The 15,724-nt window shown below is 41.3% G+C and overlaps 1 protein-coding gene across 1 annotated transcript in view; it reads left to right on the top strand.

The window, feature by feature from the left end:
• Positions 1-15,514, top strand: part of EFL1 (elongation factor like GTPase 1) — a 191,331-nt gene extending 175,817 nt beyond the window's left edge. The window contains exon 20 of the mRNA XM_069983709.1: positions 15,195-15,514. Coding sequence (XP_069839810.1) covers positions 15,195-15,383 — 189 coding nt within the window. The 3' untranslated portion in view covers positions 15,384-15,514. The remainder of the gene's footprint in view (positions 1-15,194) is intronic.
• The last annotated feature ends 210 nt before the right edge of the window (positions 15,515-15,724 follow it).

Consider the following 15,724-nt stretch of genomic DNA (forward strand, 5'->3'; position numbering starts at 1 on the left):
TTAACTCTTTTTACTTGTTTATAATACATCACAAAATCACATAAATGACATTGTCATATACCCACAATCCAACAATCCACATGCATTAATGGGACCATGTAGCAGAATGGAATATCAGCTAATATTGTTGGTATCACATATGAGACCCAGGTGTCAAGAATGAGTATTCTTGAGCCTTAATTATAGCTTTAGCCCATATGGGGATTACTTCTTTATGAAATGCTACCTCTAGTAGCAGACATTGATCCGGAGCTCTTCTGGCAAATTGAGTAGAAGGAGGCTAGCCCCAATGTAAGAGAACAGAATGAATCACTATGACGTACTTAATCCAAAGTTCAATGTATATGTATAACTCTTATAATGTACAGCTGGACAGTGTAGTAGTATTTTTTCTTACTAACAGATTGTATATTATACATTGCATAGTTGTAGTAAATCTAAATCATACTGTAATAATAAGTCCATCTTGTAAGTCAGGAATATTTATAGCCCTAGAGGTTACCGCTGGGCTCAGTATTTGTTGTTCTTTAGATATATATTAAAATGACTCTCCATCTGTCATCTTCAGCAAGTCATTAAACTTGTCCTCTGTGACACCTGACATTTCAAAAACTAATGTATTTCCTTAATAAAATGGCTCATATTATATTTGCCAGTCTGCATCCCAGAATGCATTTGTCTTCTTGGGAGAAGTATCGTATTATCCTCTCTGTGCCTGAAAGAAAGAACCTTTCTTTGTGACCGAGCAGGAAACTGTTACGTGGTTTTGAAAATTGTAATGCCTGCGTTTTATCAGTCTCACTTAGGAAAAATAAATAAAATAAGCAATATAGCAGGATTATAAAGGGTATTATTTAGACCTGGTCCCCAAGCGGTCGTAATGCTGAGCAACTCTTGGCTGCGTAATAGTGTTGACAAATGCAGTATGGCTGAAATTCATTTCATTTATCAACTCAATTACAATAGAAAGTCATCCGTGATTTTGTTGTGTGCTTTCCCTGAAAGGAAGGCCTTTGAAGCTGATGAATTACAGACATTGACACATGCCAGGATATTGTAATATAATCAGGGATGAGGATTACACGGTGTATGTTGGATATCGGACCAGTGATTTAAAAGCTATCTTTTCTTTGCTGCTCCACATTTACTAGGTATTGGACATTATTTTTATGGCAGTTCTCTTATTAACTGGAAATGCTTAGTTTTATAGAGCCATGTGAAGTCATTGGCTTATCTGTTGTAGCCTTTTACATCTTCTCCTATGACCACTCATTGCAAAGTGGCCTTTATGGCAGCAAGTATTTCACCAATAGAATTGTCAATACTGATCTCCGTAAACCGAGAAGATAAAGAGGAAGGCCGGCATAATGGAGATCTGAAAAATAGCTAATTCCATACTGATAATTAAGAAAATATTCATAAACTATACAGCACTGCATCACTCTAGAACACAGGGCCAACATCAGCACTGGGCTTCCCTGGGCTAGTGCTGGGGCCCAGAGGGATAGAGGGGCCTGGTACTGTAATGTTCAGCCCTCTCACTGTAGTGCAGGGTGAGCAGGCTGAACATCAGAAGACAGAGAAGGAGCAGGACCTTTGAGCATCATGCACAGAGAGAGAGAGAGAGAGCGAGGGGTGAAAGCCCCAATCATATAAATCGCAATTAATCAACCTTACAGTGCGGAGATCAGCCCGACAGAGAGGAAGAGGGAGTCAGTCAGTGTCTGTGTGTGTCAGTCAGTCAGTAATGTGCGGGTCAGTCAGTAATGTGCATATCAGTAATGTCTCTGTGTCTGTTGTCTAAAGTGATTGTGCATAGTGTGTGGATGATGAGTGCATAGTGGATGGATGAGGGTTGAGATTAGCGAATCACTCATCTAAACAAAGCGAAGTTCACCACTTTGCTCATCAAGTCTGCTGCCTGTCAGCGCTGCTCCGCTCCCTGCTGCTCCACCTCGGGAGTCGGGGAAAAGCTGTATACAATTCTAGGAAACTGGGATAAATCTCCCAGGATTGGATCCAGCTTTTCCCGGCATCCTGGGAGGAGTGGCAAGGAACGGAGTAGCACTGAAAAGCCGGCAGTCCTCTAGGACACTCATCCATATTAAACATAAGTGCTGCAAAATCTGTTATCACTATACAAGTGAATATTATCATTATTATAATACGGTATGTATTCTGGAAGCTCACTTGTTCAGTTAAACCCCCTTTTTTAAGCAGTGTATGTGGGCACACCTATAAAAAGTATTGATTTTGTATCATGTGTTCTATTCAGACATAGATGTAAGTAAATCTTACCCTTTTATATATTTTTTTAATGGATATACAGCATTACAAAGGAGGACTGAATTAATATGGAAAGATAATAAATGTTGTCATAAGTAGGCTATGGGGGGTTTAAACACTCCTGCACACACATCTGTCAATGTAGAATATTGATGGCCTATTCTGAAGATCAGCTGTCAATATTGGGATTAGAGATGAGCAAAATTACAGTAAAAATAAGGCAAATCGCTTTGTTAGCTCAGTAGTTGGCTTATCAGCTAGTCAATGCCACTCTGCTGCAGGTGCGGGGAAAAGCTGTATCCTGGGAAACCTCTCCCAGTTTCCCAGGACTGGGTCCAGCTTTTCCAGGCACCCGGAGAGGAGCGGCACAGACTTCAAAGGCAGCCAACTGCCGAGCTAACAAAGCGATTCACTTTGTTTTTACTGTAAATTTGCTCATTTCTAATTGAGAGCTTGGAAAACCCTTTTTATGTTCAGAATGTGCCCTTGTATGCTTCTCATTGGAATAGACACCAGATTACTCAACTGGGTGCATACCATAGATACTACTTATATGCAATAGCAAGGGAGAAAAAACCCTATCATACTAAGTCTACTAATAGTAGCAGGGCACAAAACTGCGCTTGTCAGCAAAAGCATACACACTATCTACAAAGAAATGCTATAGCCTAACATGAAATAACAAATGATATCATTATTAGCATAAAATATACAATAATATATAACAAAAACGATAAACCAGAACTGAAAATGGCACACACAAGGGCTCTAGAAACTACACATACATAGCAGACACCCCGGAAATATCAATGTGAATATATTACCATGAGGCTGCTGTTGGAATGTATACAATAAAGTGTCACAGTAAAAAAAAAACTATATCACATGGGTAATATAAATATACAAAGTATGTGCATATATGATGACAATGATCTCATATGTATATTGTATTACCTATAGTAGTCAGCTCCCAGAATACTAAGTGATATGTACCCTGACAAATGTTTCGGTAAAGGCCTTTCCTAAAGGGGTCAAGGTAGCGTGGGTGCATACCCTGTTGATGTGTCTTGAATAGGCTAAAACCACAAGGTTGGGTGAAGCATTGTTTTGGTAGAATGGTAGTACATGTTATACATGTGACCAAAGATGGATTATTTGCACCGTGAGTCACCGTGCATCCCTAGCCTACCTCCTGTATATGCTCCATCATTAAGTAGCACAAAATAAACAACTGTGTAGTCTGGAGGCAGTATATACCTTTCGTGGAACAGATTGTGGCACTGTTATCTGTTGTATACCAGAACCATATGTAAGGGACATATTTTTGTAGTGATAACAACAGGCATGTTAGGCTACAGAGAAGACACTGATCATTTGTAGAAGGGATCCCACAAGTCATGTCATACAAGTTGAGTACTTGTAAACCTCTTTAGGCTAAGTTCACACAACGTATATTTTCAATTAATCACGGCCGTTGTTTCAAATTGCAATACAGGCCCAAATTAATTGAAAATATACATTGCATTGAACTCGGCCATAATAAAAACTGACTGCAGACGATGTAAAGTGCGGCTCTGGCTGCACTTTACATTGTGTGCTATGGGTAATTGGAATGCGGGCACAGCAGAATGCGCCCACATCACAATTGAAAAGAAATGAAGTTCATCCGGCCGGTACTGCAGTACTAACACCGGCCATTCTGTGAGACGGCCCTGTCACAGAATGGCCACTGTCTTACGTTGTGTGAACCCAGCCTTAAAGCCAGTTCGTATGGCTCTCCCAAGCCTCTCACTGTGAACCCAGATCAGATGAGAAAATATACTAAAATCCTCCCTCTTCCTGTACGTGCCTGCCTTTGTTATGATTGTGGGGTGGCTTTATTTTGTACAGTTTTTTTATGGTTCCTCTTCCATATTACAGCTTTATGTAGTGTGGAAAGTCTGTCTGTCGTGGTAGTGGTCACCCAGGAAGGTAGCCAAACTAAAATGGTCTTCAGAACACACAGGGGGAGTTAGACATTTTTGAAAGGCCCCTGATACTAATGCACTTCTGTTTATGCAATTGCTGCAATCTATACACAGCATTCATTCCCCTTTACATGGCTCTGCCTCGTAGGAATCTTCTAGACCTACCAGCTGATATACAGGCTCTGCAGACAGTCACATGCAGGGTTTGTCCTGGCTGCACTCCCCAGCCTGCTGCAAACACAAAGAGTGCTTAGAGCTTGGTGTGACAGCAGGCTTCACCTCACACTCCACCAATCCTTACTACCCCTACCTGGAGGCTTGGAGAAGGCCAGGGACTAATAAGAAAAGAGCTTGTGTTCTCAGAAGATAACTAGGCGTATACATTTCAGAAGTTTGCATTTCAATAGCAAATAGCATGTGGAAATGATTAAGTATATGGAAGTGTGAAGACCTCATTGGCACTGCTCCTCGCTGCTATTACTGAAACCTGAGCCCTGTTATAGGGAAGCAACATACTATATTCCTAAGGAGGGTTTATTAGGTTATAAGTGCTAAGTAAAACATATGGACTTGGGCTAATCAGGGCCTAGCCTGGTTTCTTTGCATGTATTCATACTAGAATGTGCTTGTAGGCATTATCGATAGACTTGGCCTAGAACAGAACAGAATTTGGCTGCTGGAAGGTGCTAATTATTCTGTTTTTGTGGAAATGACATGAGCCAATAATCTGCCTATTGTTTTACAGCCAGTTCAATGTTATGGGGAATGTATGAGAAAAATGGATTTATGCAGATGGCCAAACTCACTTTACGACAAATAACTTTTACAAGTAAAACTTCAATTGGAGTCTAGATGCTTAGACCCATACGGACTGCTAGAACAAATGGGGAGAAGTGCTTAAACAAGTGCTTCTTTTTCCGTCTCTCATCTAGACTTTCCATAGAATTTATCTCCTACAGCAAAGACCGAGATGGGGGGGGGAGACTGTTCAATTTGACCACATTTAACACTTCTCTATGACATGTCGAAAGTTTTTCTTTTTAAATAACCGTAACATTTTTAGGCACATTCTATGGATAATTCAACTGGTTGGATCCAAGGATAGGGGAATGATCCCTGTTGCCACAGGAGAGTATGGTCACTCCCCATTCTAATATATGCAAAATAGGTTGGATTTGAAGGCCCTTCTGGGTGGGTATGGGGTGTGACAACTTTAACACTAGGACTTGCTATCACCTGGGGTAAAAATTTAGCTTGCTTCGCCTTAATTTAATCTTAAATATCTGTACCTCACATGCACACAACCATTTTATAAAATGAAATTTGCTATTGATCAGAATTCCTCAAAATGTCAGCTAATATAAGGAAATGTCTTCACTTCTTAGTCAGCTACATTGGTTTTATCATAGGGTGTAATACTCTACTCAGGAAAGTCAGGAGACTACTATTGTCTCATCTACCCAAACTGGTGATAAGGTCACGTAACTGCAGAATATAAAGTATTCCTAATGTTAATTACAACCAGAAGCCCAGACACCATGACGCATGTTGTGTCCTATCACATAGGATCCATTCTCTAGATATGTCTAAACCAGATGGATGGAAAAACCTGGATTAAAGCAAATTGAGATGTAAAAACAAAGGAAATCCATAGTCAACATAAAAGGGGCTTAGCATTACCAAAAAGACATGCATTTCTCAAATAATTATTTCCAAAAGAGCCGCCTAGTTCTTTGTGCTGCAGCTGATAAAAGACAAGCATTGAAATGTATTAATTCCAAACGTGTGTCTCCAAAGGTACGCAGTAGAAAACCCCCTAAAGGAGAAGCAGCATCACTCAGTTCTTTTCATGTCCTCCTCTAATATCTGCAAATGCAGAAGGCCTTTGTAAAGAACCTTTAATTGCTCCAAAAATAACACTTGGGGAGAAGAAAAAACAGCCCAAGAAATTCTACAATTCTACTTTGAAATGTACTTTCATCCGGAAACAAAGGAGACTTCCCAGCATAAAAAATAACATTTCTGTGGTTACAGGATTCATAGGGAGAGAGATGATTGATGGGCTGTATCGTCCACTGAACAAATACAATGTTCTTTCTACCAATTATATATATACTCTATCTATCTATCTATCTCCTATCTATCTGTCTATCTATCTATCTATCTATCTATCTATCTATCTATCTATCTATCTATCTATCACAAGAAGTATCTATGTAATATCAGCCTAATGGAGACTAGCACATTTCTTCTCCTACCAATTACATTCCTTCGATTTTCCTTGCCTAAGACTTGTTTCTGATGAATCTATGAGAACAATAGGCAAATGGATTGTCTATGTATTCCATGGATGATTTAATCATATCTCTGTATCGCGCATCTATCTCTCTGCCTATGTAACAATTATTTTCCTTTATATTGCATACCAATAACATATCACACATCTTTATGTCTGTCTATCTATCTATTTATTGCGATCGATTTTTCTGTCAGTCTATCTAATCTATCGTAGTAATTGGTAGCTATCCCTGATACATATTTGAACATTGTAACTTTCATGCTTAGCCACCTTTTTTAAGCCTTTTTTTTTTTTTTTTTTTTTTGTGTGTTTTGTTTCTTTTTTTTCTTACTTAAATTGACCACCCAATAATTGACCAGTGTTCTTGTTGCTGGTAACCAGTTAGAACTTGCTTATTATAAAGACCACCCGGCATAACTTTGGTTATGATAACTAGTGCCCCCTCCTCTCTGCGCCTGGCAGAGACAAAGGTTTATTGTAGCTGCGCCCTGGGCTGTGTGCAGGCAGGGATCAGACAGCCCTGTGATTCTAAATAGTTAAAAAAAAAAAAAAGTGTTGGTGTCTGGGGAATGTTTGCAGTGGTAGACATAGGCTGGTGCATTACCTATGCTTGTGCTGTATCATGTATCAGCAGCAGATGCATTGTGACAGATTCCCCATTGGAAGAGCCTGGTGTTTTCACTCAGCAAAAATTTGGCTAGATGTTTACTTACTGCTGAGATTCACTCCATCTGTCCTGCACGTAATGGTACCTGTCTGTCCACCAACGACTTGGGGGCTCCTTGCCAAGTTCTTAATTTAGCTTGGAGTAATTTGTCATTTTATGCTTTATATCCCAGGCCTGTGTTTGAACACACAGATAAGACCAAGAAGCTTTTCTCATCAATCAGTCCCACTTAAAGACGGGCGCAGCATTGATTGCTCATTTAGCTGATATTTTTGGGGATATGTAATTTGTCTTGGTTCTCATGAGAGGCGCATGCTATATGCAAAATTAACCTGTTGAGTTATTTCCCCGGGAGGCTACAGCATGCAGACAAAAGGTTGCACCAGGGCGGTAGCTTATTCTGTTTTGCTTTCTATAGCCAAGGATGCTTGTTGTATAATTACATAATGTATGTTCTATGTGTGGATAATGCAACCACAGAGCTCGTACTGTGGAATTGAAGAACATTTTAATCTGGCCGCATTACATCACTGTGAATTTCCTTTCAATGTGGTAATAAGACCTTTGTTTTCATGAAAGGCAGGAGCAAGAGTAATGATGTGTAAGTCTGCTGGCCATTATACATTTATTATACACCAGCAGCTTGGCTGGAGTGTGAAACAATTGACTAGTACAAACTCATTTATTCTTTGGGCTTATGTACTACCAGACATTGCTGTTTAAGGTCACCAAATATATCAAATGACAGACTTCCATAGGATATACCGTACTATTGGTTGGGTAATATTGTCCAATATTTGTGCATCTCTTTCAATTCTGCGTTTCCGGACTCCTTAACAGAAGGGGATGGGAATGTTTATCGACGTATGCTTGTCTATAGTTGTGTGCTACATCAATACAGATCACCGCAAATATGAAACAGATATTACAGCTAAAACATAACCTTTAGGTCCAATGCATTCATCCGTAGCCCTCTCCGTAACACAGATGTGTGTTTGAGGCTATAGAAATAAATGAATGTGAAAATGCTGACAGAATAAACAGATGTGTGAAAGGGGTCTAATGAAATATGTTTTAGGGTACAAACCCACACACCGTATACACAGCAGATACGCAGAAAAAACGCAGCAGATTTGAAGCAGATTTGGTGGTGCAGATTTGATGCTGTGTCCAGTTATTTAGATCTAAACTGCTGCGTATTTGTTGCGTGTTTGTTGCGTGTTTGTTGCGTATTTGCTGCGTATCGCAGCAGTAAATAGGCTGCATATATGGTGTGTGGGTTTGTACCCTTACAAAAAATAATCCACAAATGTATACTCTAGACAACCAAATAGATCCAGACAAGTAAACCAGTCAAAAAGTAATGGGTCCCAACCTGTTTCCCCCATGTGATGAAAAATTCATCAGGGGACCACCATAGGGATAATGGAGTTAAAACATTAGTTACCAGACTACACAAGTAGCCATGGAAAGCTTAATACTGTATAATGTATAAGGAACTATACCCATACCCACTAGAATCACTCATTCCTGTTTCCACATCTGATGTTGGAAAAACAAGGAATTCCGCAGTCTCACTTACTTTCTTTTAAATCAAAGTCACCTGATCCCAAATAACTTTTCAGCTGTGAGAAAAATATAGATATTTGCTTGTTCATGCAATATGTCCACAAGATATCCTAGACCCATGGTAAACTCCTTCAGACCTGTTTACAGGAGGAGGCAGTAAATGAGGCTTGCTCACCTTCACCCTCAGACTACCAGAGATCATTTACTAGCTCTGCATCTCATTAGGCATCAGCATGTTTTCCATCTTTCACAGAATTGGTTTATCACTTACCTGGGGGAAATAAATAAATATATATAATTTTTTATTTATTTTTTTTGCTACAAATTACCAGAATATCCGTCCGCTTATTATTAATGTAAACATCACCTTTAGTGAACCTACCCAATACACAAGGGCTTGCATACGTTACAACACCTTAATGTAGTCCTATTATCAGAATAGCTCCTTAGAGAGTAGCAAGTGAGCTCATAATAAAGCTAGGTAGGGTATCCATAGGGAATTCAGGTTCCCTATGGGTCAGGTTCCCTATGGGTCAGCCCATTATCAGACTTACCACAGACTGTCAGCAGCTCTGTAGGCAATTACAGACTGCCATCTATAGCCACATGCATTCTGCTGACAGATATGGAGGATGTCCACGCATGATGGGAACTGTAGTTTAATAGCCAGTTGGGCAATACTGATGTAATTTTGCTAATTATATATTAGGCAGTTGCCATTCATACCTGACAGATCTGCATAGAGTAGAGTGGGAGATACTGATCTCCATAATAGAGTATATGTTTTTCTATTGTTTCATTCAGTATTGTTATGTTAGTAGTTGAAGATACATTGTAAGCCTGTGAGTCCATCTTCTCACCCACACAGAATGATTGACTGCAGTTTGCATAGATGTGGTGGGAACCAGGATAGCCAACCTAGTATAGGAGACAGGTCAGATCCACTGTAAAATAATATGTCAGCTTTATCATAGTACAATGGAAAGGTAGATAATGCTGTAATATACTTGTAACCTTTCTAATGTTCTTTTTAAGGACATTTCAGCAAACACAGTATATGGCAGCTTATAGTTGGTTAATGAGTCACTGACTACTGACTTGTGCAGGATTGTTACCCTGGAGTTGGTGAGTGTGATCCTACCTTAGGATATATGGTAAAATATGACTATAATATGGCAGATAGGAAAATCTGCCCACCTTCTGATATATCCGAGATACTTCATCAATGTAGTTGTGTGTGTGCGTTCTCCATACTTGAACTTTAATGTGGAATAATACCTGCAAGTTTCATTCCATCGCTTTCTATGTACAATAGAGTTAATGAGAGAAAAGATTTGTTACATTGTTAATCACGCTGTCATGGTTATAACAGACTTAATCTTTATAGATTTTAATTGGCTTTATCTGTAACCATGCAATGTGATTACAAGGAGATTCCCGACCAATGGCGTAAATTAATAACCATGGGGTAGAAGGGATTTCTGCTCTGTTGTTTAACTGCTCAAATAAAGTCTGAAAATAATGTAACATTATAGGGGGAGGGGGGTTATTGGAACAGTGAAAGTGAAGCAGTTTGCCCCTAGCAACAATGTTTGTTCCTTCATTTTCAATTTCAGAAATGAGAGATGGAATCTGATGGGTTATTATGATCAAATGTTTCATGTTTTTTGCAACCTTACAAAAAAGCAGGATATTAAAGGGGTTCTCTGGGTTTCTATCTATGGGTATTCCACTCAAACATAACTTTTCATATATTGTTGCCTATAGTGAGAAAATAACAGTCAATTCTTACCTTTCTGTGTTCCCCCAGTGTCCTCTAATTGCATGTCGGGTTCCTGTCTAATGGCCCTATTCCACTGGTCGTCATAGAGGAGCAAACGAGTGTTGTCAGTGTTGTTACTGGTCATGTCTTTTAAAGTGCATCTGGAGCGACACAGGTGCAAATCCTGCCAGGGGGCATTCCTAATGATGAGGAGGGTGGAGAGAAAGAAAGGAGCGGTATCACAGACACTTTAGGCCACACCCATTTGACCTGCCTGATACAGATTAAACAATAATTTTTAGCATAAAGCAGACACCAGGTGCATTTAAAAAGACACGACCGGTAAGGGTTTACTCTTATCAAATGGACAGTACCAGCGGTTTGGGTGGGTTGGTGGATACAGAGTCATTTTAAGCAGAATGCCCCTTTAACCATATTGATAGAAGCCCAGAGAACACCTTTAACCCCTTATTGACCGCCATGCTGCCTTTTCACGGCGGCCACTAATTGGCTTTATTCCGAAGCGTACGCCTTTTAACTGCGGGCGCATCGGAATAAATTACCGCGGCGGCTGCAGGACGGGTGATCAGCGGTCAGTGTGACCGCTGACACCCTCCTGTAACTCCTTTATCCTCCGCTCCGGGCAGTTTAACCCGTTAAATGCCACTGTCAAACCATGACAGCGGCATTTAACGGGTCCCGGTGGTCCCGATGTCCGGGGTCCCAATGTCTCCATGGTGATCCCGGGGTCCTAATGAAGGTCCCTGAGGTCACCATGGAGATGCCTCATGCTGACAGGGGTGGCTGTGGCTATTGCCTGTCAGCATGAGGCATGATACAATACATTGCAGTACATCAGGTACTGCAATGTATTGTATCAATGATCTAAGTATTTTACACTAGTGTACAGTAATGTACACTAGTGTAAAAGTAAAAAAAAGTGAAAAAAAGTGTGCACCAAACACAACACAGCCCCCCCAGCCCCCCCAATAATAAAGATGCATTACATTCCCCATACACTATAAAACATTAAATAAAAGTGATCAAAAACACAAATCCTATACATATTTGGTATCGTTACGTCCGTAACGACCCAATCTATAAAACTATATAAATAATTATATCGCACGACACACGCTGTAAAAAAAGAATAAAAAAGTACCAGAATAGCTGTATTTTATCAATCCACTTTAGAAAATACGTCATAAAAGAGATCAAAAAGTCATATACATATAAAACTTGGTATCAATAGAAACTACAGATCTTCCCGCAAAAAATAAGCCCAAAACCAGCTCTGTCACGCAAAAGATGAGAACGCTATGGATCTTGCAATGCGGCGACAGTTTTTGTGGGTTTTTGCTAGGAAGATAGTTTCTATTGCGCCAAAGCGGTAATAGTTAAAAAAACTATACAAATGTGGTATCGCCGTAACCGTAGCGACCCAGAGAATACATGTATTATGTTATTAGTGACCGCCGATACGGGTTTTTACGGTGATCACTAATGGCTCTATTCTGCTGCCATCAGCTCCTTATGGCGATGGTGCAGAATAGTGCAGCGGCGCCGGTTATGCCCGCAGCCCCCTCCTCTCAGCTATCGGAGGTCGCTGAGGGGTTGGGGCAGAGTGTGGGGTCAGTCCCGGCAAGTCCCCTCATCGGCGATCGCCGTTATTATCAGTATAACGGCGGCCACCGGTAACAGACATGGCCATTGCAGCTGAACGCTTTCATCTCTTCTCACCGTGAATCCACAGTGAGAGGAGATGAGAACATGTCCCCCCCTGTCCCCAGAATTAACCCTAGTGACCTGGCCACTGACCCTCCCCTCCCTGGGCGGCCATCTGATCCAAGATTGCCGCCGCCATCACTGTGAACAGACTCTGTTCACAGTGATGGATTCCTAAAAATGATCAAAGCTTCATTCTCTCCACCACCGGAGGTGGCGGAGAGCATGGGGCAATGATCGGTGACCACCCGGTGTGGTCCCAGTACAAGTGATCAGCGGTATATACTATATACCACTGATCGCTTGTTCCAAATGGTACCGGCACTTTTTTACGCCTGTCACCAAAGTCAAGTGCCCTGGATTACCCATAACCACCCTGGATTACTTGTAACCACCCCAGATTACCTGTAACCACCCCAGATTACCTGTAACCACCCCAGATTGCCCGTAACCACCCCAGATTGCCCGTAACCACCCCGGATTGCCCGTAACCACCCCAGATTGCCTGTATTCACCCCAGATTGCCTGTATTCACCCCAGATTGCCTGTAACCACCCTAGATTGCCTGTAACCACCCTAGATTGCCTGTAATCTCCCCAGATTGTCCGTATCCACCCCAGACAGCCCATAACCATCCCAGACAGCCCATAACCACCCCAGATTGCCCGTCACCACCCCAGGTTGCCCGTCACTACCCCAGATTGCCTGTCACTACCCCAGATCGCCCGTAATCTCCCCAGATTGCCCGTATCCCCCCCTGATAGCCCATAACCATTCCAGACAGCCCGTAACCACCCCAGATTGCCACAGACTGCCTGTAACCACCACAGATTGCTCGCAACCACCCCAGATTGCTCGCAACCACCCCAGATTGCTCGCAACCACCCCAGATTGCCCGTCACCACCCCAGATTTCCCGTCACCACCCCAGATTGCCTGTTGCAACCCCAGATATTCAGTGAACACCACCAGATTGCCCGTCACCACCCCAGATAGCCAGTAACCACCCCTAGATAGCCAGTAAACACCCCAAGATTGCCAGTAAACACCCCATACAGCCAGTAAACACCCCAGATTGCCTGTGACCACCCCAGATTGACCGTAACCACCCCAGATTGGCACAGACTGCTCGTAACCACCCCAGATTGCCCATAACCCCACCAGATTGCCTGTTGCCACCTCAGATAGCCAGTAAACACCCAGAGATTGTCTATTACCACCCCAGATAACCAGTAAACACCCACATATTGCCTGTAACTAAAATGACACTCCTTCTCTTCTGAGCCCTGCTGTGTGCCCATACAGTGGTTTATGCCCACATATGGGGTACCATTGTACTCAGGAGAACCTCCGTTACAAATTTTGGGGTGCTTTTTCTCCCCTGTTCCTAGTGAAATTGAGAAATTTCAAACTAAACAAACATGTTATTGGAAAAATTCAATTTTTTTCATTTTTAAGGTCTAGTTTTCAATACTTTCCTCCAATACCTGTGGGGTCAAAATGCTCACCACACCCCAAGATGAATTCCTTGAGGGGTGTACTTTCCAAAATGGGGTGAGGTTTTTTTGGGGGGGTTCTATTCTGTAGACATTACAGGGGCACTGCAAACGCACCTGGCGCTCAGAAACTTCTTCAGAAAAATCATGCACTGAAAATGCTTGGCGCTCCCTTCCTTCTGAGGCCCGCTGTGTGCCCACACAGTGGTTTATGCCCACATATGGGGTACCGTTCTACTCAGGAGTACCTGCGTTACATATATTGGGGTGAGTTTTCTCCCCTGTTTCTCGTGAAATTAAGAAATTTCAAACTAAACAAACATGTTATTGGAAAAATTCTATTTTTTCATTTTTACTGTCTTCTTTTGAATACTTTCCTCTAATACCTGTGGGGTCAAAATGGTCACCACACCCCAAGATGTATTCTTTGAGGGGTGTACTTTCCAAAATGGGGTGACTTTTGGGGGGGGTTCTATTCTGCTGACACTACAGGGGCTCTGCAAACGCACCTGGCTCTCAGGAACTTCTTCAGCAAATTCTGAACTGGAAATGCTAATAGGTGCTCCTTCCCTTCTGAGCCCCGCTGTGTGTCCATACAGTGGTTTACGCCCACATATGGGGTACCGTTGTACTCAGGAGAACCTGCGTTACAAAATTTGGGGTGCATTTTCTCTCATGTTTATTATGAAAATGAGATACTTTAATCTTAACAAATATATTATTGGAAAATTTCTATTTTCCATTTTTTTCCGGCCTAATTGTGAATACTTTCCTCCAGCCCCTGTAGGGTTAAAATGCTCATTATACCCCTAGATTAATTCTTTAAGGTGTCTAGTTTCCAAAATGGGGTCACTTATAGGGGTTTTCAGTATACAAGCCTCCTAAATCAACTTAAAAAAAGAACTGGTCCCTAAAAAAATCAGTTTTGGAAATTTCATGAAAATGTGATAATTTGCTGATACATTTCTAAGCCCCGTAACACCCTAAAAAAGTGAAATATGTTTACGAAATGAAGCCAGAATAAAGAGGACATATTGATAATGTGACTTACTAACCAATTTTTGTCATGTGCCTTTTTTTTTTTAGAAGCAAAGAATTTCAAAGTTCGTAAAGTGCAAAATTTTCAAATTTTTCATTATATTTTGATGTTTTTCACAAAAAACACACAAGACAGTGACCAAATTTTGCCACTAACATAAAGTACCATATGTTACGAAAAAACAGTCTCAGAATCGCTAGCATACGTTAAAGCATCACTGAGCTATAAGCGCATAAAGTGAGACAGGTCAGATTTTGAAAAATGAGCCTGGTCATTAAGGCCCAAACAGGCTTGGTCCCTAAGGGGTTAATATCATGTTTTGGGTGGTTGGCACACATGGCTGCGAAGAGGGTAACCTAATAATGCATTTTTTGTTTTAATGCAGGTCATTCCGAGTGACCCATTCTGGGTCCCAACCACTGAGGAGGAATACTTACACTTCGGAGAGAAAGCGGACTCTGAAAATCAAGCGAGGAAATACATGAACTCTGTGAGGAAACGTAAAGGACTTTATGTAGAAGAGAAGATTGTGGAACATGCAGAGAAGCAGAGGACTCTGAGCAAGAACAAATAATTATTTTCAGCTTCTTCCTTTGTTCTTTTTGCAAAGTTTCTTCAATAATTATTTGAATGTGTCGCTTGTAGTCTCTGATTCTCACAGACTGTGGAGCGGATTTTAATAAATGTAACTGATGAGACAATTGACTTTGCTAGTGTTCCATGTCTGTAAATAACTCCTAGTGTGTAGGCTTGTACCAGTCTCAGTCTGCGGAGCCAGAAGCCAAACACTCTGCAGAGAAGCAGTCAGACACAACAGAGTTCGGTAAGCAGGGCTGCCGACACAGGTTATACCTGCAGAACATCTTTAAGGGTCTGTTCACACGTACAGACTTGCTGCGTAGCTGCGTTTTTTGT

Source organism: Dendropsophus ebraccatus, chromosome 1 (genome assembly GCF_027789765.1).
Source record: "Dendropsophus ebraccatus isolate aDenEbr1 chromosome 1, aDenEbr1.pat, whole genome shotgun sequence".
Classification (NCBI taxonomy): Eukaryota; Metazoa; Chordata; class Amphibia; order Anura; family Hylidae; genus Dendropsophus; species Dendropsophus ebraccatus.